The sequence below is a fragment of the Oryza sativa genome, chromosome 6, assembly GCF_034140825.1.
Source record: "Oryza sativa Japonica Group chromosome 6, ASM3414082v1".
Lineage (NCBI taxonomy): Eukaryota > Viridiplantae > Streptophyta > Magnoliopsida > Poales > Poaceae > Oryza > Oryza sativa.
In genome coordinates, this window is record NC_089040.1 from 20591582 (window position 1) to 20617525 (window position 25944).

The 25944-nt window shown below is 38.8% G+C and overlaps 2 protein-coding genes across 2 annotated transcripts; one reads left to right on the forward strand and one right to left on the reverse strand.

The window, feature by feature from the left end:
• The first annotated feature begins 515 nt into the window (after positions 1-515).
• LOC4341200 (uncharacterized) lies at positions 516-4958 on the forward strand. The gene is made up of 5 exons (XM_015788798.3): positions 516-803; positions 909-1049; positions 1639-1676; positions 2001-2067; positions 3897-4958. Exons 1-5 carry the CDS (start codon positions 585-587, stop codon positions 4305-4307), a joined length of 876 nt encoding a protein of 291 aa, XP_015644284.1. The 5' UTR covers positions 516-584; the 3' UTR covers positions 4308-4958.
• Positions 4959-7884: 2926 nt separating this feature from the next.
• On the reverse strand, positions 7885-10477 carry LOC4341201 (NAC domain-containing protein 76-like). Its single transcript, NM_001421611.1, has 4 exons — positions 10258-10477; positions 9887-10086; positions 9485-9756; positions 7885-8952 (listed from the first exon to the last, which is right to left on the reverse strand). Exons 2-4 carry the CDS (start codon positions 10053-10055, stop codon positions 8263-8265), a joined length of 1131 nt encoding a protein of 376 aa, NP_001408540.1. The 5' UTR covers positions 10056-10086; positions 10258-10477; the 3' UTR covers positions 7885-8262.
• Between the last annotated feature and the right edge of the window lie 15467 nt (positions 10478-25944).

Genomic DNA, 25944 nt, shown 5'->3' on the forward strand with positions numbered 1-25944 from the left:
ATGTTTGACGCCGTTGACTTTTTATCACATATTTGACCGTTCGTCTTATTCAAAAAATTTAAGTAATTATTAATTCTTTTCCTATCATTTGATTTATTGTTAAATATATTTTTATATAGGCATATAATTTTACATATCTCACAAAAGTTTTTGAATAAGACGAACGGTCAAACATGTGCTAAAAAGTCAACAGTGTCAAACATTTCGAAATGGAGAGAGTATTATGTAAGAGAATCCCCCTCCACACTATACATATGTTTGCGAATAGATCTTTGACCTTACTAGAACTTGTTTGGTGGGGTTCCAACCAGGCATAATAACTTGTAATTGATGTAATTTGATTCCATAAATCTTTTTCGAAAAAAAATATGCTTGGTTTCCAAGGAGACATTCTCCACTTCCAATCGTCGTTGTTAAAAAGAGGGGAGAAAAAAAGTCTTTGCAGCAAATAAATGGCAAGCACATTTTCCACCATGCTGCAGGGTTGAAATGTTGAATAGTCAAAATTTGATTTTGATCCATCCCTTCCCGTCCATTCCATCGGGGGAGGGAGAGAGAGACAGGAGAGGAGAGGAGAGAGCACGATGGCCATGGCGCAATCACTTCTAGGAGTACCATTCTCTCGCCTCCTCCCCCCCTCCTCCTCCTCTTCCTCCCCACCAACACCGACAACAATCCCTCCACCTCCACTACCCTCCTCTTCTTGGTCTCCTCCATCCCGCCGCCGCCGCCGCAGGGCCGTCGCGGCGGCGTCCTCGCTCCACCTCGCCCCGGAGGACATCGCCGAGCTCGTCCGGAACAAGGTTGTCAGCCTGCCCGGTGGACCGCTTCTTCCCCTACTGATGATTTCTTTGAATATACGGGAGTTAGTTCTTGGGTTGACTTGATAATTTCTTTCTTTGGAGAAGGTTCTGATTGCGGCGACGGCGGCGAGCGCGGTCGGCCAGCTCTGCAAGCCCTTCACTTCCTCCGGCAAGGATGGCGCCGCCGGCGCCTTTGACCTCCGGGCTGCCGTCCGCTCAGGCGGGATGCCCTCCACCCACTCCGCGGTGAGACGACCATGATACTTGCCTTGCCTGCACTTTACCCTGCCTTAATGTTTTTTTCCTTTTTTTTTAATGCTATACTGTAATGGCGATTGTGCCTAGGCTGATTTTAGGCTGTTTTTGTGTCTGGGATAGCTTGCTTGTGTAGTGGATTGGGGTTGCCATGTGATGTGATGCGGGTAAAGTATTTCATCTTGCTTGTTAGATGGACAACTCTGAAATTTGGTACAATTCGATGTTGGGTGATTAATGTTCGTATAGCCACTCAAAGTATTATGCTAGGATGGTTGCTGTTCTTGGTTGAATTCAGTATGGTGTAATTCTTCTATCCAATCGTGTCTAGACTTTTGTAAGCTTGCTTGCTATCCAGAGATTTCTGAAATTCGGTACAATACCACGCGTTGTAGTATGGCGCCGAGATATTCGCAAGAGACTCAAAATAGTTACGTCAAAATATTTCTTGTGCTTTGCTTTGTAATATATTACAATATAGTACTGTTCAAGCATATCTAGCCATAGGGATGTAAAGTAACTTATCTCTTATCGAAATTGGCGGTTCTGATGGTCTCTAATTTATTTTCAATGTTTTTAGGCTGTTGTGGCAGTGGCTACCTCGCTTGGGCTAGAAAGGTTAGCATCTTAAAAATTCCTTGTTTGAGGCTTAGGGCCTATTTACTTTGATGCCAAAAAAAACCTTACCAAATTTTTGCAATGCTAAAATTGTGGCATAGTTGCCAAAAATTTTGGCAACTTGCCAAAATTTTGGTACGATTTCTTATATAGTTACCAAAATTTGGCAGCAAACTAAATGTAGCCACTTTTTTGGCAATTTTACCAAAATTTGGTAAAGTTGAAAATGGCATTAAAGTGAACAGGTCATTAAATTTCTATTCTTGTTTAGTCCCTAGATTCTGTGGTTTTACGTCTTTCTTGATTATTGTGTTTAGTATGCAGGGGCTTTGCAGACTCCATTTTTGGTATGTCAGTGGTGTTCGCAGCAATCGTAATGTATGATGCTCAGGTATGGTGGGCTTTGATGCTTTTCTATTGTCTTGTACATCTCTCTTCTATCTTTCAGTTATGTAGTCACTAACTAGTACTGGCCAGCTTATTGATCGTACTAAGTGCCCCCAATTATGTGGCTTACTGTAGTGCGCATTCTTCTGGAGCTTTGGCATCATATAAGGGTTCCCCTGTTTTATATATCTAATTAAGCTGTAGGCAGTAGGCTGTATATTTGGATTGCTAGATTTGCTGAAATGCTCCTATTAATGCCTCCCCAATTCCCTCCAAAAGGCATAGTAGAAAAACCCGGACCAGTAGTCGACCCGGTGATCTCGTCGGTTCACTGGTTCACCGGTCGGACCGTCGGGTCAACCGGTTCAATGCTGAACTGGAGGCATATGATTACTATATGTTTTCTACTAGACAGGATGAGTGAGCTAGCTAAATGGTAAGCATGGTAAGGTCTCAACCCACAGGTCATGGGTTCAAATCCCTTTCCACGCATGTTTTCTCTCATATTTTGCATAAAATGTAAATGGGCGATGATGGGCCTTACAAGTCCAGCCCAACTTGCAATGAACCGCCGGTTCTTATGAGCCCGGTTCACCGGTTTTCAACAAAAACCGGCCGGTTCACCCGGTTCTTACCGGGTCAAATGCACGAGCGGTCTTTCTATTGAACCAAACCGGTGAGAGGCCTGGTTCCGGTTTTCTCCGGTTCAACCGCCAGTCCGGACCGGTTTTTTATACTATGCCAAAAGGAGATGGAAATACTTAATTTAATCTCATAACTTCTTACATCAACTATTCAACTAGATATTGAAGAATGATAGGGGAATATATATTGTGCATCATCATTGCCTCTTCCGGGAACATGATGTGAACACATAATTTGGTGCCTTTTAAACTAATATCTTAATATTGACAATGGCCTATCCTGCCTGCGTCTCCTAATTTTAATCTAAAATCTGATAGGTTTGTTAACCAGTCCTTTTGCAATGTGCAAAAGTATTGCAAAACTCAATTTTAGATAACCATTTTATCTAAAAAGAACATGGGAGCATGAGAACTTCATCATTATGAAGGATTAAACTCTTCACTGATTTGATATTTGTAGTTTATGACTGTGTTGGCAGAGATACTCCCATTCAGTCAGACCAGTTTGATCTAACTTTTCCTAGTTCCCATTGCTGCTCAATGTTTTTCTGTTTATAAAATTGGTAGGTGATACTGTTCTAGTTAGCATATTTACAAGGCTGTTATAACTTGTAACATGAATAGTCATGATACATATGACTCATGGAACACTTACTAAAATTTTCTGCTAAGGCCCCTTTCCTATATTGCATATTTGGTGAAGTGTAACTTCAATTTATCTTTTTATTATTTATTTATTTATTCATTGGTGAAGTGAGCAGGATATCTGTCTGGGCTTTTGTCTTTCCTTCCTTCCTTTCTTTTTTTTTTTTTGTTTTCATGTCTTAATCCTTTGCTTGCATATACATCCACATCTGAAAAAAAACAATAACTTTCATTCCCAAAGTTGAATGTTAGTGAACATGGTCCATACTTACAGTCAGTAATAGCCAGTTATGTTTGGTATAGGGGATCATATAGTTTCTTCATTTCAGAGTCTGATTCAGTTACTTTTGGCATGGTCAATTTCATCTTAGCTTAATATCTGGCCGGTCCCAGTCAATACGATGGCCTCAAATATGACAGTTTTATTTTTTCTCGTAACTGCACTGCCTGGATGATTATAGAAGTTAGAACTAGTATGTGCTTTGATCTATAAATTTAATACTAGATTTTTGCTCATGTCATTTCCATTGGATAATCTCAACAGGGAGTAAGAAGAGAGGTGGGCAATCATGCAAGAGTTTTAAACAAGTTATTGACCCTTCGCGAGAAGATCACTCAAAACCCGGACGACAATTCCTTGTTGAGTTCCACCTCTGAACTCCACTCCTCAAAGCCCGAGACGGTTGCCGAGCTCGTTTCCGTGGCTGAGAAGCTTGGTTCTTCACAAGGTTCATCCGCGAACCCCTTCCCAATCCACAGTTCCGGGACCAAATCGTCGAGATTGAACGCCCTTCAGAGTTCAGAAACAGAGGTAACTGAATTTACACAGCTGAAGGAGGCTTACACAGAGGAATGTGACCGGCTGAGCGAATCAGTCGGCCACACTGAGCTGCAGGTTGCAGCTGGTGCCCTGCTAGGCTTCCTTGTGACCTTAGTCGTCTATGCCACACTGTAACACAACTATCATCTTCACATTCTTCAGTTCATTATATAGATTGTTTACTCAACAATCAATATAATTACACGAGGAATTCACAGTTAGCACCACAAAATTAGCTTGCTTTCTGCACTCATTTATTCAGTAAGAAATGTATGGGCATTTTATGGTTCTTGAGAAAGCACTTGAGCACATGTAGGTACTGAAATTTGACAGTAAAACCCCGGTAGTAAAATTATCCACAAAAATTACCCATGTATATTCATATTCTATTTATTTATCTTCTCCATGCATGGTCACAAACTTTGATGAGCGTGGTGAGACAATTTACTAGTCATGGCCCCTGCATTGCTGCTGCCCTGATCTGACGGAGGAAGAAGGAGCAGCAACGTAACGCATCTGGCGTCGCTTAGGTAGCGACATCTCTGTGGAATTTCCTGCATTCAAGAACTCATTGGCCCTCGTAAACAAAGGAGAGGAGTGCAGCTTATGGCAAAGGGGCTATATATGCAGCCAAACAACCATGGGGAGGCTTGGCTAGCTATAGGCGTCAGATTGTATACTGCATTATTATATATACTACTACATGCTAGTTAATTATATTATGCTAAATACTTGTTTATTCTGAGATTTTGTGTGTGAAAATTAAGGCAGCAGTTTGATATGCAAGTCATTTGCAAGCTACTCCTATATATGCCGCTGTCATTAATTTGCAGTGTGACTAGCTAATTCGTGCTGCAAGTTGAAGCTTTGCAGAGAAAGGTTAGATTGGAACCGTTGCATGCTGCGTGATACTGCTACAGTATCTAGTCAATGCCATAATCAGCCCCTATAATTATAGACTGTCAAACTTGATAGGATAAAATCAAAACACATTATGTTCTAAAACAGAGAGTTGCAAAGAACAGTGTTTCGAAGTAGAGGGATCCTCGTTATTTTCTGATTAGTTAAGATACAAATTTTACCTCGATTTTCGCTAACATATTTTTTAAACTATTAAACGGGTATGTTTCTTCCAAAACTCTCTATATAAAAGTTAGTTTAAAATATCTAATAGATATATTTCTTAAGTTTGTAATAATTAAAACTTAATTAATCACGTGCTAATGGTTTTATGCGTTGATTTTATCTTCATCTTAATCTATAATCAAACAACTCTGACTGTTTGATATAGAACTTCAATCTGGACCTGTCATCATGCATCGATCGGATGGCAGATGATGTGCCTAAATGCCTAATATAAGCACCACACTAGGCTGTTGTCCACCATTGAAGTATGCTGCCGTAGCCACATGCATGCTACGCCGGCAGAGGATCACAATTCACCACTTTTATTTTTTTTCTTTTTTGAGTGGGACAATTCACCATTGTTGGCGCCATACGTTACAGTTTGAAACCCTGTTAAACTCATCTACATGGTGCAATTTATTCTCTCTCTCTAATAATATTTTTATGCTAGGTATCGATCTCTACATACGACAAATAATATTGATAAATTAAATGGTACATATTCTTGGAATTAAAGCTTGGAGGTCGCCTATTGTGGTGTTCACATTTTAGACTGAACATAGAGGGTTTAACCTTTTCATCCTAGACTGAAATTTGAACTTCATATCATGTACTGTCTCTGTTTTTCTAAATGACACATTTAACTTTTTGACACACATTTGATAATTCGTCTTATTAAAAAATACATTACTAGTATTTATTTTGTTATGACTTGGTTTATCATATATTAAATGTTTCTTTAGCATAACTTGCATTTTCACATATTTGCATTTAAATAAAATGAATGGTTAAATGTGATAGAAAATCAACGGCGCAATCTATTTAAAACCGGAGGGGTAATAATCAAGAAGTATAAAAAAGTCATAACAAACAACAAAATATCTATATATCATGCGAACACCTACGCAATGTATTGGAAATTAATCTGCTTTTTCCCTAACGGACTACACAATATGAAGATTAGCTTTACAGAGAAATTAAAGGCCAGTTGGATTGGAATGAAGCTATATTTAATTATGTCCCCTATATATTGGAAAATGCTTCAACCTGCTCAAGAAGAAAATTGGACACCATAACTTCGGAAATGCTTTAACTCGTACGTCCGGAGTGTGATTAAATATCTGACGCTTACCTAGTGAGTCCTACCTAACCACTCTTTTCATCCTTTTCTGCTCAACAGTCAATCTTAACCTCATTCCCAACCATTTATTTTCCTCTCTTCTCTCCCCATATTCACCGGAACGGCTAGCTATGGAGAGACCTGCACCGACGGCAAGCAAGAGCGACTCATCTCGCACTCCGCCACATTGCTGGCACGCAGTAGGGGGGCGTCCTGACGTCCACCACCCATCGGTGTCTCATTGGCACCGTCTCCAGTATACGTTGAGCTAAGGGGCACTAGATCCAGGGGAGTGGACACTATCAATGAGGGGAGCAACTCAGTGTTAGCTTGCTTGACAGCGGCGCGGCGCCAAGCTCTGCCTTATCTTCGTCAGCAATAGGAGAAGGTAATAGAGAGTCTTCATGGAGTATAGGTATCCCAACATTAACATGGTGGCCTACCTATCACTGGAGAAGAGGAAGAAATAGATCTAGACCGCTTTTTTCTCTTTTTATGTTTTAGCTTAATATTTGGATGTTTCATTAGTTTAGACTAAAATGTTGCAGTGGTTTTTTTTTGTGTGTTTCATTGTTTTCCCGAAGCATTTGGATGTTTCAAAATTGATGTTTCATGTGTTGTAAGAAAATGTTTCAGTATTGTTTTGATTGTGTTTCATAATTTAAAATTGTTGAAACATATTTTTTTTATGTCGAAACATGTTTTTTCAACAGTTGAAACATTGTTTTCATACGATGAAACATTTTTTCTCCATATTTTGTTGAATATTTTCCCATCAAAAGATGAAACATGTGAAACACTTGGAATCAATGTCATGCAACACTGTCCGACGTACAAAACGTCAGACACCCGACTGTAGTCCTCTCCCTATATATCGTCTTATTTCATTAAATAACTAAACTAGCTCCTCCTTGATTGATGAAATGGTTGATATGTATAGAGTCAATATGAAATTTAAACCATGCATATTAGTGATATGATTCTGAGTTTAAGATACCTTGTGGAAGAGTAGTGCACATCTAAGAGAAAAAAAGAAATTAAGTCTTTTGGTTTTTCTCTTATAAGGTCTAACGATTTCTTCTTCAATCAGGTCTAACAACCAACAATGAAGAAGTAGATGTGACAATAATTCAACACGAATTTGACATGGTTTATCCTTAATCTGAAGGGGAACATATTCATTCATTTCAGTAGAGGAATAGACACCAAACGTCCAAACCATTCATGCACGAACAAAGAGGGAAAGTGACACCTACCTCCATAAAAATAAAAGCATAATCCAGAGCAAGATAAATAATATAATCCATGCAGTTCCTTGGTTCTATCAATTATTATCAAGAGCTTACCTCAATGTTTAACCCAACATAATATTGCATAAAGGTTTAAACACAACATGAGCAATAATCCATATATGTGCAATATATAATGACAGTTCTTGATTAATGAACTCTAGCAAGCAAAGCACATGGTAAATTAATATCGGTTCTCATTCATCAGCCAGCAATTATGAAGCATCCTAATTAAGAAGCAACACTTAAATCCAAAAATGCATGGGAAAATCAGAAATATTAATTAAGTATTCTCATGCATGTATAATTAGGTTTCAAAGCCACATTTGCATGCATGCACATGGGAAAACATAGCATAGCATAGCATAGAGTGTATATACACTTGGAAGCATTAAGCTCCATACCAAAAGGAAGATCAAATTAACCAGTCTAACCAAAAAAACATGAGCTGATCATTCAGATCATCATCACCATCATCAACTGCTCATTTATCGGTGGCAGCTAATTAAGCTAGCTTAGTTCAAGTGATCCATGCATGCATGGAGGGATAATCTCTCTACTTGGAGAACCTGAGCAGGTCGGCTGCCTCGCACCCCAGATACTGCAGTGGAAGCCTCTGCAACGACGAGGCGGTGCCGCCGCCGCCGCCGGCGAGCTGATCCATGAGATGCTGGTGGTGGCTAGGAGCAGCCATGGCAGCCGGCGACGACGCTCCGGCGATGACCCTGCCCTGGAAGAGCTGGTCCAGGTTCTGGTGCGAGGCGAGGAGCTTGTCCAGGATGGACCAGTCCGTGGCGGCGGTGGCGAAGCGGTGGTCGCCGCCGGCGTGGAGCAGCCCGGTGGCACCGCCTCCGGCGGCGGCCGACGTTAGCTTCATGAGGTTCTGGGGGCACTCGACGTCGAGGGAGCTCAAGGCAGCGGCGGCGGAGGGTGGGACGCCGGGGAGGAGGGACGGCGGTGGCGGCGGCGGCTGGTCGGCGCTCATGAGCTGGGGGAGCTGCATGGAGGGGTCGAAGGAAGGGAAGTCGTCGTAGTGGTGGTGCGGCTGCATGAGGTGGTGGTGGTGGTGGCCGCCGGCGCCGTCGTGCTTGTGGTCGGCGGCGCCGCCGTGGAGCTGGGCCGGTGGGAAGGGGTGGTGGTGGTGGTGGAGGAGGTCGTCGTCGTCGACCGCCGCCATGTCCGCCGGGTTGAGGCCTCGCTGGTAGCTCTTCTTCATGAATACCCTACACACCACCCAACCATCTTCCTGCAATGATGTATTTTCATTTTCAGATCAGACAATGAATCTCAGTAAATTAATTAAGCTGTTAATTAGTTCATCAATCTCAGTAGCAAGAAACCCTTGAGCTATATATGCAAGGTTCCATGAAGGTGAATCTTTCTGTACAACACACATATCCCTTTTTACTAATTCTCAGCCTGAAACTTTATTCTCTTTGGATCAACCACCAATTGCATATACATAGTACACACAAATTCATGTAGGTAACTGACAAAATAACAAAGTTCTAGATGACTGATAAATAGCAAAACTAGCATAACTGCAATTCGTCCCAAAATATAGTAACTTTTAGCTATGAATCTAAACACGCAGTTGTTCAAGTTCATAGCTAGAAATACTTATATATTTGGACGGAGGGAGTACCAGTACTCATGAGTCGTGATATCATGCATGACTTTGGCATTTCATGGATGCTAAGTATGTATATCGTGAACTTAATGTTGCATATGGTTTTTGCTGATGTCAAATATATATATATATATATATATATATATACCTGGACATCGACGTTGTCTTGGTCGAGGCGGTACTCGTGCATGATCCAGTCGGTCTTCTTGCCGTGGGGCGCCCTGCCGACGTAGAAGACGAGGGTCTTCCTCATGCCGATGCGGCAGGCGTTGGCGAGGAAGATGGCCTTGTCCCTCCCCGTCGCCTTCCAGAACCCCGCCGTCGTCGCCCGGTTCGTCCTCGTCCCCGTCGGGTACTTCTTGTCCTTGTGGCTGAAGAAGTACCACTCGTTCTGAGGCCCCGTCCCTATCCTGCACCGATCTGTATATATACCACATGAAATATTAATCACCATGTTTAAACTTCAGCTAAATCTCACTGTTGCATGCTTGCTAGCTCCGGCCGGCTAGCTAGATGAGCTGACTGATTGATTGCTCAATTTCAATTTTACCTTTGAGATCCCAGGGCTCGAGCTTGTTGAGGTCGATCTCCCTTATGACGTCGAGATCTATGGCCTCGTAGGCCACCTTCTTCCTCAGGTAGTAGTAGAGGAGCTCCTCGTCCGTCGGGTGGAACCGAAACCCCGGTGGCACCGACAGCGCGCCGCCGCTCGGATGCATCCTTCTTTTTGATGCAGGCCGGCCCTAGGATCTGATGAGATTCAGACATTGTTTAGATTTGGGAGAGAAACACCAGAAGATCATCTACTTGAGTTACTAGCTTGAAAAGCAACCTTTGAATCAGAGAAGTGCATGCAATCTTGACTATATACCTTCCTCTTCATGCATAGGGCTAAAACAGAACAAAAGGAAGAGCACAAACCTTGGAAAACTATATCCTCCTGCCTTTGTTCTGCCCTGATTAGCTCAGCTCATCAGCTCCTCAATGCAACAAAAAGATAGGGACAAGCAGCAAGAAAAACAAGAGGAAGAGGATGATGGAGCAAGGCAGAGGATGTGTATGGGTTATATGGGAAAGGAGAGGGGATAGGGTTAGAAGGATAGGAAGTCCAAGATGCTCTCTCAGCAAAGACAAGCCCTATAGGTGTATAAAACTATGTTCTACTATACATGACTGTGCTGGGGAGGAGTGGGTTTGAGCTGTCCATTAGTGTAGCTTAGTTAAATTAATTAGTGAGGTATTGACCATTCAGATAGGGTCACAGTAAGAGTGTCCATGCATGTCTTGGGCATGGTTTTGGATGGACTAAATGAAAAGATGGTGCTTGTGTCCCTTGAATAGGGGACCCTGCCCCAAAACTGGCCTCAGAAAGAGCAATTAGGTGTCTCCATCTGCAGCAGTGTATCATAATTATCATTATTGCTTGTTTTTTTTGTAAATCTACCCTTCCCAAACATAACATGTTCACAATCATAGTCAACAAAGGTAGATAATTTGCCTTGTTAATTGTTTGATGTTCTAAAATAGGACAAAGCAAGGGTGTGTATGTGCAAATTAATAGCATTAGTCCTCAGTATAGACTGAGGTGGAATTATTTGGTTATTTGGACTTTGCACGTGGGAGTCAGGGGGAACAACGGAATTAAACCTCTAATTCCAACTTGCTCCAAATCCCAATCTCTCCATTCTTCTTCTATTCCCTGCGATGCTCCCTTACTTTATCTCACCATTCTTTACTGATTTATATAATCTGATCTTTGGTGCATAGTACTATTGGCATTGGTTACTTTACTTCTCCCAATTAGGGATCTACTGCTATATAGCTAGATAGCTAGCTAGGCAAATTTGAAACAAGTTACTGACTTTTGTATGCTCTCTCTGATCTTGAAAATTTTGACAGGCTAGGCAGTTCGTCATTGTCAACCCAAAAAATCTTGCAATCCAAATTGTATTTCATCAGTAGATAGTGACTGGTTAATTGTGTGTTTTGATCAAATTTTGTTTGAAATCATATTAATATTATTCCAGAAATACCTTCAAAAGTTCTGCCTCCCACATCAAATCCTCGCTTTCCAATTTTTGAGAATATTTCATTTGAAATTCGTGATAGATCTCCAACATTAATTTCCAACAAAAATTTTATGTCAGCTCCGATATATAGCTTGAAAATACTAGTATATCATGCAGTACATGAATTATACATGCATAGAGTACTTGGAATATTAATTGATGTCTAGTAAAGTAGTAATAGTGCATACAAATGTTTATATATGATTCTGAAAATCACTTTCATTGAGATATACTCCCTCCGTTTCAAAATGTTTGACACCGTTGACTTTTTAAGTACGTGTTTGACCATTCGTTTTATTCAAAAAATTTAAGTAATTATTTATTCTTTTCATATCATTTGATTCATCGTTAAATATACTTTCATGTACACATATAGTTTTACATATTTCACAAATTTTTTTAATAAGACGAACGGTCAAACATATACTTAAAAAGTCAACGGTGTCAAACATTTTGAAACGGAGGGAGTATATACGTATTTGAATTGAAGGGCTACATGGATGCACATTGCTCAAGGTCACATTGGGAACAAAAGCAACGTAGAGACACAGTCACAGCAGCTATATAGAAAGGAAGACATGAAAATTTCCACGTACGCATGCATGAATCAGATTCGAGATCTGCCTTGTGTTCACGCAACATCAATGGTCTAATGTACGACGTAGTGTGCTTTAATTAATTGATCGCTCTACATCGCAAACGAAAAATAATCTCTCTAAATATATCTGAACTGATGAACATCAATTTTCTTGATTACACATACAGCATAGAGGGAGAGAGATGTATATGCAGTAGCATTATTCTCTTATTGTATCGCAAAAACAGAAATTTAATACATATTATTGCTTTTTTAAAATCCTTTACAAGCAAATTGACCCAAAATTTAATCCTGCTTTTGAGATGCATTGTTTTGTAGTGCTGTTTTAATTTAGATGATCGTGCTTTATCAAGACATAATTATATAACATACTGTATATATGGAGCGTCCTTTTTTTCCGAACGCGCGAAACGATTGCACGCCAATATAAAGAGAGTAGAGTTTTGGTTACACAATGCAATCGGTCAGAAATGCCATCGCCAAGGTACAAGAAAAAAATGGAAAGGGAAAAACTGTGAAAGAAGAAAAAAAAATCTCTTTAAGGAAAAGAAAAAAATCTCTATGGATCAGCGTCCTAAAAAAATTATACAGATAGCTGTTCATAAAAGCTACATAAATATAGAGACACTTAATATCTTCACAAGTCAGCAAGAAAACATACAAAATTTTGTAAAAATTAACAAGAAAATGTATAGAAAGAGACGATTTATATCAACAGCCAATTGATTTATATATATAGATGTGAGACGTACTCCAGCGTTAATTGAGAAAGCTAAATTAAGTAGGAAAAATGTTGCCTATAGCTTGATGCTATGATGAAATATGCGTGCAAACAAGAGCTGGATAACCTACTGTGATCAACTGGAAATGATTGTTTGATATGTAAAATTAAGTGTCAGCATTGACGTGTTATTTTTATATATTGATCGTCTCTACTCGAACTTCCACGCACGCATGATTTCATATGCATCCCAGCCGGTTAGCGAGCTGACCAAATTAACCTGATTAGTGCTTCTCGATTGTGTTGTTGGCTGAAGGGATTCTTACGCTACCTAATTATGCGCTGGCTCCGATGCACGAACGAATGGCTCTTTGCAGGAACCTGGTCAACCACGGACGTGTTGAGAGATTGAGCTGGTTAACTGATTGTGCATGTACGGTGATATTTCTTCATCTCTCTTACTTCAGTTCGATTGCTATTAGTTCAAAGCAAGCTAGAATTAAAAAGATCGTAAAGTTTTGCCTGCTATATAATTATTAAAATCTGGCACAAAAAGTCATTCCCAACTTACTTAATAAATACCTTGAGCCTTTTTTTTAGGGATTGGGGGGGGGGGAGGGTTTATGAGAGGACATGGAATGAAATGAAGATGATCGTGAAAAAAAAATGAAAGCGTGGATACAAAAAATAGATATGTCTTATAACCGGATTATTGTACATACTGAGTCTCTTAGGCCGGTATATGTAGGGTAGAAAGAGATATAATTATATGCTAACATTACTGTGTTTATCATATATTCTAAATCACCCGCAAGGTCCAAGAGTATGCAGTGTGGGCGCTTTGATTCGAATAGAAACGGGCAGACGAGGCTCAATTATTGTAGCCCTTTGTGCCATCGAGGAAACCAAAGTAAAGGGCGTGAGAGAGAGAGAGAGAGAGAGAGAGAGATAGTTATGTAATCGAATTCAATTGCTGAGGATGACTGAGATAGCCGAGCCATCGGGCATGCAAGGGGCCGTCACTATGGAGTGCTCGCGAGGGGACGTGATGGTACCATTGACTAAGGTGCGTGAGAACGCACAGAAGACGAATATGGTGATACGATCACGCCATTTGTTGGGGAAGATGATGGCACAAAAGCCAATATTGTTGTTCGACCGTGAAGAATGAGATCACCATACCGGGTTTGCTAGCTAGGCCCAAGGACAGCGGTGTTGCAGAGCAAGGTAGAAGGTCAACTTGAACCTATGCTATCCGTGGATGACTCAACACACTATCGTAGTTATCAGTTTTGATGACATGTTCCTCTCGTACTTCATGATCTTCATCATGATGCTTGCATCGTAGCATAACCGAGGCATCATGCTTGTTGTGTTGTTCATGCCTTTGCTGCTCTACATGTATGTCATCGATTTCTCTCCCTACCAGTTTAGCCATGCTAGCTCATTAGCAAGGTTTGGATGAATGAGTGCAGGGTTGCCCTCGAGATGCTGCATGGCCAGGAGGACATCTCTAGAGAGATGGCACTCATCATCGAGTGCCTTGGCACTAGCACGACACGGAGATTGAGGACCATGTGATAGACCCATTCGGGGGAGATGCTAGTGAGAGTGATTGACTCATTCGGGGAGATGCTAGTGAGAGTGATTGACCCATTCGGGGGAGATGCTAGTGAGAACAAGCAATCGAGAAACATAGTCACTTTGTATGGAAATGAGTAGACATCTGTTGGGTGACACAACTGTTTGACGTGGAAACATGCAAGGAGTGTGCTGGTGTTATGGTGCCGATGTATGTAACCAGAAAATCCCCGTGTCATTGTGCATGTGACAGAAAATCTCACATTTTTGTTTTTTATAGTTCATTATCATGCAAGAATACGACGTGATTAATTGCTGCAATAAATTCAATCAACAAAGGGGTGCCGCGCTGGTGACCATCGCAGCCACCATCCTCGATGGCATGTTCTACATCACGCAGGAGTTCCATATCGAGGAACAATGAGGGCCTCGTTATCACCTTGCCCCACATCAAAGCCATGATAATCACTACCTTCGCCATCCTAGCCTCTGCTATGTTTTTTTTTTTTGGGGGGGGGGGGTATCTATCCTCATTGATGGTTTTAGCATTGCCATTGTTGTCATGCTCATCTTTATCTACATCTCTTGAATGGTACAACTGGAGATACGTTGGATCGGCACATTGCCGCAGTTCATCTGACGGCATGCTCCTATCATACTTCATGATCTTCACCATGACGCTTGCATTGTAGTACAACTAACATGTCATGCTCGGCGTGGCATGGTATCCATGCTTGCTCGTTCGCAAGGGTTGGATGAAGGAGGCCAGAGCTACCCTCGATATGCTTCTTGCTTGGAAGGACATCTCTTGTGTGATGACACTCATCATTGTGAGCCTCGGGGCTAGCATGACACTGTGATCGTGCACTATGTCATTCATCTATCCAATGGCAACACTAACTTGAATGAACAGCTAATGAACATAGTCATGTTGTATAGTCACGTTGTATGGGCCGGAGTAGGGCCTCTGCTGGGTCACTCCTAGAATTTTCACTGATGATAATTGAAGTAGGTGCTTGTATTCATAACTTTGGTGTTCACATTTTCATTGCTCCAATGTTTAGTTAAGTTTCACCCAAATTTAACTTAATAGTTTCTATATTTTTAGAGGCATCTAGCTAGGATTTAGCCAAGTAAAAGAAGACTAAAGAAAGAATACCATATAGTTTTAAAACACTCAAATCGGAGTCCTGAAGATGGATAATGATAGAGAATCCTTGTGCAAGATATCTGAGTTGAACTAGGTTTTTTTTTCCAAACAAAGGTCCTTTCAAATCCCTAGCATCTCATAATTTCTGTGGTGATTCTATTTCTTGCAAAACATGGATTTCTAGTTTTCAAGAGAGCCTATTGTTCTTTATTCTTATGGTTGTTATGCTAACGAAAAAACAATTTGTTTTAAACTAGATTTAAACCAACCAGATCTCATAGTAGTCATCGATGACATTTAGTTTATAGATTATTCATAATAGATAGACATATGTATGTGGTGTTTTGAGTCATTATGTTTGGCTTTGTACCCATGCATAGATTTGTAACTTTTCCACAGCTTTCCGAATAGCCAAAAAGCATCAAAACCGGTCACTGTATGAAAATATTATAGCTGATTTCCTCTATGTTACTTAGAACGTGAACACTCATGCATCTTAAAATGTGAACACCTGAGTTATGAAAAGTAGCACCAGGGTTCACATTAGCATTGAATTGTCTTATGTGCGGAATTTGATTTTATGGGCTAAACACAGTGCTAGAGATTTAAAGTAATAACAATAAAATATCTGGTGGTCATCAATGCGAAAAAAAGTCCTCCCACACTCATCATCCATTTCTTTTTCATACCTCATGTCCAGGAAGAGACATAATTAATATTTTAGTCACCTAATTTAGCCCCTCCACCTCCCATCCATCTTTTTCCCTCTCTCTCTTGCCAATCGACGCGTCGCCCACCTCCCCTTGCTCCAGGTAGATCTAACGAAGGAGAGACCATGGCTGTCCAGAGACAAGGGGCAAGGCTAAGGTGCTAAGGAGCACACCTGCCAATCTTCATCACCGTCCTGTAGCCAGTCACCGATGCCTCCTCCATGTTACACCTCATCCACTAGCGAGGACCATCTTGCAGCCTGATGCCGCCCCCTTCCCCTCCCACTCTCCTTCCTCTCCTTGTCTCCCCACCTCTAGGTTGGCCAATCCGATCAGATCCGGGTACAACCGACTCTGGGCTCTCTAGCGTATAAAATTTGTAACCACAAAGTTGTAAATCACAATAAGATATATCACTTTGATATAGAGCATGGGTGATCGATGTCTGATGTCGGTATAATACTGGCGCAAGGGCACTTAGATACATTGGGCCTCAACGGCAAGTTTGGCCACTGGCCAGGTAACCGGGTTCGCCTGGCTGCATCTGGTGAATGCATTGTGAGTATGGGACCAAATATTTGTATTGGTCTTGCTGTTATATATGGTGCCAAATCCATTCGATCATCATACATGACTCATGTAAATAAAACTAATTAAACAAACACAGGAAAGGGGTAATTAAGATGGTCCGATCCTCCTTCAATTCCTTTTGCACTAATAGCCTAATTAATTTTAGCAGAATATGCAATTACAAATTACACCTATTCTCTTCAGAGCAAACCAAGATTTCCCTTTCCCAAATTCTCTCCAACTACCCCATTCGTGTGATCAATCTGTTTCTAAAAGCTAGCTTTCCGTGTTGTCTCCTGTTGCTCACCGACAGATGCATGCATGCTTTGCTTTAATATTTGTATATGTGTGTGCATGCGTGCAACAATAATTTTGTATTAGCTAATTAGCAACTAGGTTAATAAGCCTCTTTGTTTGACCATGGAATCTCAACTATTTCAGGATGCACGACTTGATGGTCAATAGTCAGGAATCGCAAGTCAGGGTTTCATGGGCCCTGTGTATAGTAGTCCTTTCACTGTCATAACTTTTTCAACCAATTTTGCCTTCTTGTTTATGCAATTGTTAACTATCGACATTGTTATTACAATGTCACCCCAAAACTCCACACATTAGTTGCCATGCATCCCCTCAACTATTTTCCTTTAATTGAATCCATATTTCGTTGAACTACATATATGAATGTATAATAACTGCTTATACATCTTATTTGATTATATATATGACGTTTACAACAAGATTTGATCGAATTTTTGAAACTTCAACCACTAATTTTATATTAAAATATGTTTAAAAAATCGGGCGAGTTATTATGATTTTACTAGTTTTCTAAGTAAACCTGTACACCACTGCTCTGGAGTGGCTGCCGAGGCACTCGTCAGCACGAGGTTAGGGCAGCCGAGGAACAGCTATAAACAATCAAAACTTAAAGTATCAATTACTATCAAATTGGTTCTTAGTACGACGAAGATCATTCCATAATTATTTAGATGATGACCGGTTTTAAATTTCTCAAAGATAAATTTTGTTAAAGGACATCGTGACTTCACAGTTTTACCTGTAGGACCCCTATATCGTATGACATTAGGACCCAAGGACATAAACACCACATTTTTAGTGAATTAGGAGTATGGTTTAGCTTAGCTATTTTATCCTTTGGAACAAAAGAATATATTTTAAAGGAAATACTCTCTCCGCTTCCGCTTCATATTATTATAAGTCGTTTGACTTTTTTCTTCGTTAAATTTCTTTAAGTTTGACCAGATTAATAGAAAAAATATACTAACATTTTCAATAAAAAAATACTATCAAAATATATTCAATATTAGATTTAATAAAACTAATTTGGTATTGTAGATGTTGCTAATTTTTTCTATAAGCTTTATCAAACTTAAAGAAGGGAGTATAATATGGAATGAAGGGAGTATAAAAAATCATGAGAAAAATGGCTACATGAATTATTTTACAACTAAAAAGTATAGAAAATTCAAATATACATAACTAATTCATTTTAACACCAAATGAGGTGAACCAAGTTTTGTTAGGTTTATTGTAATATTTTATTTAATACCATATTGACAAAACGTGTATCACTATTATGAAAAATGTCACCAACTCATTAGGGGAATATCAGGGTTTACAATTTCGAAATGGGCATTTCTACCGTGGGGTCCAGAATCTCAAAAGTTTCAAATGAACTTATTATTAAATTTGAAGAAATTGTGATTGAATTTGACTAAATTTTTTAAAAGATTGAAAATTCCACCCAGCATAATTTTTTTCGTGGGATGGGGGTTTGAAATTCCAAAAATTTCAAAAATTTTGAACTGAAATTTGAAACAATAGGGAGTATATAAATTCTGTACCTAGACTTTTACCAGCAATATCTGTAGCATTCTACCTTCAGTAATTGTAATTCGTTTCCTGAATTCATCTCAAATCAATGTCTACACACTTTATAAGCCCTCGTGAATGTTAGAGCATTTGAATTTAATTTGGTATCCATTTTCTACCAGGTTTAATTTTTAAAAAACGTTGAGCTCGACCATTGACGTGAGCAAAAAGTCAGGTATATAAGGAACCACCAGAAAAAAGCAAAATCCTTTTCTTTTATAAATTTCATCTGATAGTGTGAAATGTTTGTTTAAATTTGGGTTGGTACAATTATCATATTTGTTGCATTACTTACCTTGAATATTTATATCCTTTAATTGTTGTTGCTAAACTTATAATGAGTTGTGTTCTGGTTCAGTGCTAGCATGGATACATTCAAGCTACTAATATTTCTACTTGCTTTGCCAAATAATAACAAATAAAATTTGTGGATCACTCATTTTTTAAAAATTGGGATATTTGTGAATACGTAGTATATATACATGGGTTGCCTCTGTTTATTTGTGAAACAAAAAAGATTGAAAATATGTTTTAGACCAGGGTGGTAAGTAGTATATATATTGTCGTAATTTCATCCAAATTTGAGGAGTGCTTGCCCGGATCAATTAAGAACTAGACTCCACATCGTCAACTAATATTTACAGTGTAACTAACCTCTTGTATGTCAATAGGCTAAGTAGAGAAAATATGTAGTGCAAATCATATATATAGTGGAAACTCATAAACTATCATTGGATCGAAAAATGGACGTCCGAGATCCATGAGTAAAACGAAAAATTTTACTCTACTCATGAGTGAATGCGAGTAAAAGTTTTACTCGTGATGACGTGGACAAATCTCGGATATCTATTTTTCGATACAACAGTAGTTTCCAGGTATCCATTACATATGTAGGGCCTCATCTTTTCACTTATGCTTATGCTTATTAGTCAAAATTTGAATTTTTAACCTTAAATTTGGAGCTGATTTTGTGTTTTTTTCATAGAAGTTTATTTTTCAGCCTTTGCTTTTAGATCGCTAAGAACACATATATAAAAGTTGTATTTATAAATTACTTTTCATTTGCAAATATGTCATTTCGCTTATTTCGCGAATAAGCGAAACAATGGCTCCTGTAGTTTTCAGCGTATATTTTCCCTGCTAAGCATTAGCTTATCAACTTGTTTATTGCCAAACCTTTCTTGTAGGTTTGGTAGGCTAAAGTAGCATGGGCAATGATACAAAAGGAGCTATCCATGTGCCTGAGACACGGTGTCTAAATTTGTGATTTAGTATATTAATGGTGTAGTGCATGTACCATGAGGGAACGATTAGTTCTGAATATTAGGTTTAAGATGTAGAGCCTTCACTTCGCAATAATCGGGTCATGCCTAGTGTGGATGTAACACTTATCTTCGGTGATACATTAACACATTAAGAAATGTAAAGGTTACGCTGTGCTGTTTAAGCCTTACTCAAAACATATATAGTGTGTGGGGGTACGTACCGATGGGTATCAAACAAATTAAATTAGAATAGGCATTTAAAGTTGGAATTTCAGTTATACTACCTCCATTTTGAATAATATGGATAAATAAAAAGTCATGTCCAAAAGTTAACGGTGCTATACATTTAACAATGGAGGGTAATAATTTCTTGATTTTGAAAAATGCAAAATTATGAAATAATAAAACAGTAATTAATTAATAGAACTTCAGTTGTATATTTGGTTTAGATTACCATTTAACTTCTTATGTGCTAATAATTTCAAAATTCAAATTTAATAAATTCCCTGTTGTACTCAGCTTGGGATCTCAATTATAATATTTTCATGACTTAATTATTGCAAAATCTGATTAGTAAATTCCAAGCTGATTAAATATTGCCATGATTATTTAACATGTGCAGCACAACGAATGTACGGGTTGATAAATGATAATGATTGCTTGTTTAGCCAAATTTCAGAGATATTCTGTTCTCCTGTTCTCTGCTCTCGATTGTCATGCATGTCTTTGAACAGGTAGATATACACCTGAGAGCTCCTGCATCAGTAGTATGAATTCTTGGAGATTAATTGTTAGTTGATCCCCTACATCAAATCTCATTGAAGCTAGCATGCCAAAATCAATCAAGCTGCGCCCTAATTTGTAAACTTTCTGCAATTCTGTGTTCATCGAACATAGAGCCCTAGCTAGCTAGCTATAGATTATTGTTGGTGCATCGATGCATACTGCCCTAGAACCGTAACACACAATGTCTCCTGCACCTGCAGGCCCCTCGATCTGCACTGCAATATGCAAAATTAACTCCAACGATTAGCCGCAGCAGCAGCATGACGATCGAATTGATCATGCAATAATGCAGTTTCCTTCATGTCGACGCAGCGGCTGACCAACCTCATCATCATCAGATATATGTATGCACTGCTCCAATCGATATATACCAATAATCTCATCTCGATCTGCAGCCAACAATATATCACGACAGCAATGTGAGAGACCGACGACGCTTGCTGCTGAAGCATCGGCGTGTCGTGCATCGGTATGCTGCGCCGGCAGGCCGGCCGGCCACCTGCGCAAGCTCTCCTCGGCATCCGTGCCGGCGCCATTAATGCCTCCCGCCCATGCGCCTCGTAGTCAGGCGCAGCTAGGGTTTTACTAGAGGGACCTGTCAGTGATGCTGTCTTGAGAACAAAGCAACATGCCATTGCCATGCTATAGCTTAGCTCCATCTATATATATCTTCGTCTGGATCGATGCAACTATTAGCTATATGCAAGAGGATGCTATATGGCTAATTGTAAACGAGAGAGAGTGATCTTCACTTCTCCTGCTTTGTGTTGATGAGTGACGATTGGTGTGCGAGATTTTATCTGATGCCGACAGATCGAGTAGCTGGAGATGAGTAACCACTTGTAGACAAGACAATGTTCCCTTGATGATTGTTCTCTGTGTTCTTCTGAATGTTTAGGAGCTCTGTATTGTTCAGAAAATTGTGGCGAGTAGTGCTGTTCGTTCAGAAATGAAAAGGGTGACCATGCATTCAGATAACAACAAACAACAGTTCTCTTAAAAAATATTGGATCAGTACATGTAATTGTGAAGATTATTTGTTGTCTAAAGTGACGATATATTGATGCAGTAAGTAAAAGTATCAGTACTTAGTTTGATTTCTCTTCTAGGGGTGACAACGAATCTGCTCAACCCAACTGGTCACTATGTGGACGGCAATTCAACATATATCACTACCACCGGACGAGGCCGATCGACCACATCTCTTGGAAGCTCACCAGCCATGGGGAATACACCGCCTCCTCAGCTTACAAAGTGCAATTCTTCGGGTCACTCAAAACAAACTTCGATACCTTAATCTGGAAAGTCTGGGCCCAGAGGAAATGCAAAACCTTCGCATGGCTAATTATTCAAAACAGGATATGGACATTAGCTAGACAAACTAGAAACCTGAGGATGGCAAAACAACGGTTATTGTCCGTTATGCCGTTGCACAGGGGAAACCGCCCTTCACCTAATGACGGAGTGCAGATACACAAAGAGAGTTTGGGAAGCGATCGCTACCTGGATAGCCTACGACCCCATGAGGCTAACCAACTGGGTACTGGCGACAACAGTCTACGACTGGTAGAAAAAGCTAGCAACGCACCAGGGCGTCCCGAAAAAAGGTATTCGATCCCTAGTCCTTCTAATCTCTTGGGAAATATGGAAGAAGCTGAACCAGAGAATCTTTCGGAATAAGGAGCTATCCCATGTGGATCTTATTGTGAAAATTAAGGAGGAGTCAAGATCTTGGGCACTAGCGGGAGCCAAACGCCTAGATGAGATGTTGCCATAGAAGGCTGCTTTGTCTGTAAATATCTCCTTGTTTTGTTTTACCTGTAAATAACACTCCTTCTATATTCAATGAATGGACACGTTGTGTCTTCCGTTAAAAAAAATTACGTACGGCTAATAGTGGTACATATGAGTGATCAATAATTTCATATGTTCTTTTTTTTAATATTTGATTTAAAACCAGGCCTCTACAGCAATAGGGATGTACACATCTAAACAATTTCATATGTATTGGGTGTTTCTGTCCTGATATTCAGATATATATAGCTTTATTACTGAGATTTGAGTGGTCAAATTTGGGCTCTGGCCGTCATGTCATCAATTAAAATCATAAAATTAAACTGTCAGCTTAGATATAGTTTTACAACTCAGGAGGAGCAGGCATGCAGCTAAAAGTTTTTTGTTACAAGTTTATTGCACATGTTTGCCATGTAACTTCACAGGATACTTCTGTAAACATCTGCGTACGGGTGTTTACTGATCATCTTCAGTACTCATGCCAGCTCGGCGTCCAGTGTGCCACAATACAGGCACGAGTATTCAAATGCTAGACGCTTTAAATAGGTGCTTAAAGAAACAACTAAGCTATAAGCATACTACTCCGTCTGTTTTTTTTAACAAATAACACCGTTGATTTTTGACACATGTTTAACAATTCCTCTTATTAAAAACATTTTGCATATAAAATATAAATCATGTTTAAAATACTTTTAGTGAAAAAAAACTCACAATAAAATAAAGGATAATTAAGTATTTTTTTAACTAATTCGAATGGTGTCGAAAACTCAACAACATCATCTACTAATAATATGAAGGTAGAAATACATAGCTTTAGTTGTTTATCGATCGAGGGAGATCATGGTTTTTAGATATTACTGCTCACACAACTAAACTACTGAAAATTGAAATCTTCTTATTTTGCTGCAGGAATGAACGAAGGTCTCATGACGCTAATTTCATCGCTACTGGTCCAGCAAAAGCACATTCGGCCCATTCAGTTCATATTGGGCTGCCTATCTACAAATCTGGGCTTCCCTTATTAAAGTCCACCGTTTAGAACACACTCCAGTCATTAATTAGCCAGATGGGCTGCAAAGGCCTTAATATTACTTGGGTCATGATTGAAAGCACTTCTTTGAGCTTGGTCTTGTGGACTCAGGTGCAAATAAAACACTTCAATAGCTTTGCCAAAATTTTCTTAAAAGAACTAGGCTATTTATGCATCCGTATATATTTGGTCCATCTATCTAATACTTCTTCCGTTTCATAATGTAAGACTTTCTAGCATTGCCCATATTCAGATTCATTAACATCTATATGAATATAGGCAATGCTAGAAAGTCTTACATGTCTAGGTTCATTAACATCTATTTGAATATGGGTAATGCTAGAAAGTCTTACATTGTGAAACGGAGAAAGTAAGTATTAACAAATTTTCTAAAAGAAGTAGGCTAATTATTTTTCTTTTTAGAAAATAGATTAAAATTCTAGCTTCTCCATCGAAATGGTTGAATACAGCCGACATCGAAACAGAGTACAAAGACTCCATCATTACCCTTGAGCACTTAAAGTCAACCTCGTACATGATAACCATAAAGCTATGCTTCTAATCTCCTCATCAAGTTCTATATATTTTTTTTAGAGAAGGGTATTTTTTATCTGGCCTCTACATCCAACCGGATATATGCGGCCATTTAAATTAGAAACTTAGCCCCGCAAACAACCCAATCTGAAATTCACTTTCTATGAAGATTTGAACTCAGAACCTTAGGGTACATTTAAATTAGGAACTTAGCCCCGCAAACAACCCAATATGAAATTCAGTCTTATGAAGATTTGAAGGAAGATTTGAACTTAGAACCTTGGGGTACATTTAAATTAGGAACTTAGCCCCGCAAATAACCCAATATGAAATTCACTTTTATGAAGATTTGAACTCAGGACTTTATGGTACTATTCAGGTCACTGCAACCACTAGGCTACATGCCCTTTCGTAAATCATCAAGTTCTATATATCCAGACTTTGATAAAAGCTGCAAAAATTCTAGCTTCCATCAATTTGCACCCCTTCTTCATCATCTCACCCTCATCCTGCTTAAGCAACAAACGCCATATATTGATGAGTCAAATATGCTCTCCTAAACATTGCAAAAAAAAGAAGAAGAGGAAGAAGAAGACAAAGTTAAACTTGAAGCCATTGAATATTACATCAATTCTACAAAGCCAAACCAAAAAAGTAGGCTACTTATGGCACCTCTTATATATAGGTTTTCTCTCAAGTTTTTGTTTGAAACATCAGACCATTTAAAAGGGGAAGTATCAGTGAAATAATTAATTCAGTGTAATTGTAGATAGAGTAAATTTCATAAAATTTTGGGTATTATAGTCTAAATCGCACAAAATCATATATGTTTTTCGTATATTGCATATAACCCATGTATTATTGTTTTATAGTTTTATGAAACGACATTTTTAATTAATTTGAGTTATTGCTATAGCAAAATAAAAAAAACTCAACTTAGCTGGCTAGGAATTTATATGACAAATAAATAAATTCATAAATTTCATATTTAATTTTAGGCCTCGTAAGTACGGTGGGTCAAAGATCAATTGATCTAACAATGCATGTTGGTTTACACCATAAACATAATACCGATGTTATGTGTCATATGACAAAAGTCCTATGACCATATATAATACCTAGGGTTTCACGGAATTTACTCTGGTAGATAATACCTGCAAACACACCATATAGTTATAATTATAAATATTTAATGTTCACGATAATATTTGGTCAATTATATTCATAGAACGTCTACCATTCTTAGGGTGTGTTCGCTACTCCCCGTTCCCAGCGTGGAACATTACGTATGGAAAATGGAGCGGTCCATTAGCACGTGATTAATTAAGTATTAGCTAATTTTTTAAATGGATTAATTTGATTTTTTAAGCAATTTTCGTATAGAAACTTTTTGCAAAAAAACGCACCGTTAAACAGTTTAAAAAACGTGTGTGTAGAAAACGAGAGAGGGGTTGGGAAAAGGGGTGCCGACACACCCTTAGTTTTGTATACCAATTAAACAACTAAATAAGCATCTGAAACGGTTTTAACGGCCTTTGACCAAATATTATTCTAATATTTTAATATTTATAGAATATATATATATATATATATATATATATATATATATATATATATATATATATATATATATATATATATATATATATATATATATATATATATATATATATATATATATATATATATATATATATATATATATATATATATATATATATATATATATATATATATATATATATATATAGTATGTCTACAGGTACGTAAGAAAAATCTGAAATATTAATACCATATTAAAGCGATGCTAGATTTCTTTTAGGGGTTATAAGAGCTGACACTGCACAACAGTAGCTAGTATGCGTCATCAATGAAGAATTATGCACACTTCTTCAGTCAAGGAATCG

Coding starts and splice junctions, on each gene's coding strand:
- LOC4341200 (XM_015788798.3), top strand. CDS start 585: ATGGCCATGGCGCAATCACTTCTAGGAGTACCATTCTCTCGCCTCCTC. Junction 804..908: donor CCGAGCTCGTCCGGAACAAG/GTTGTCAGCCTG, acceptor TCTTTGGAGAAG/GTTCTGATTGCGGCGACGGC. Junction 1,050..1,638: donor TGCCCTCCACCCACTCCGCG/GTGAGACGACCA, acceptor CAATGTTTTTAG/GCTGTTGTGGCAGTGGCTAC.
- LOC4341201 (NM_001421611.1), bottom strand. CDS start 10,055: ATGCATCCGAGCGGCGGCGCGCTGTCGGTGCCACCGGGGTTTCGGTTC. Junction 9,757..9,886: donor CGAGCCCTGGGATCTCAAAG/GTAAAATTGAAA, acceptor GTATATATACAG/ATCGGTGCAGGATAGGGACG. Junction 8,953..9,484: donor AAGACAACGTCGATGTCCAG/GTATATATATAT, acceptor ACATCATTGCAG/GAAGATGGTTGGGTGGTGTG.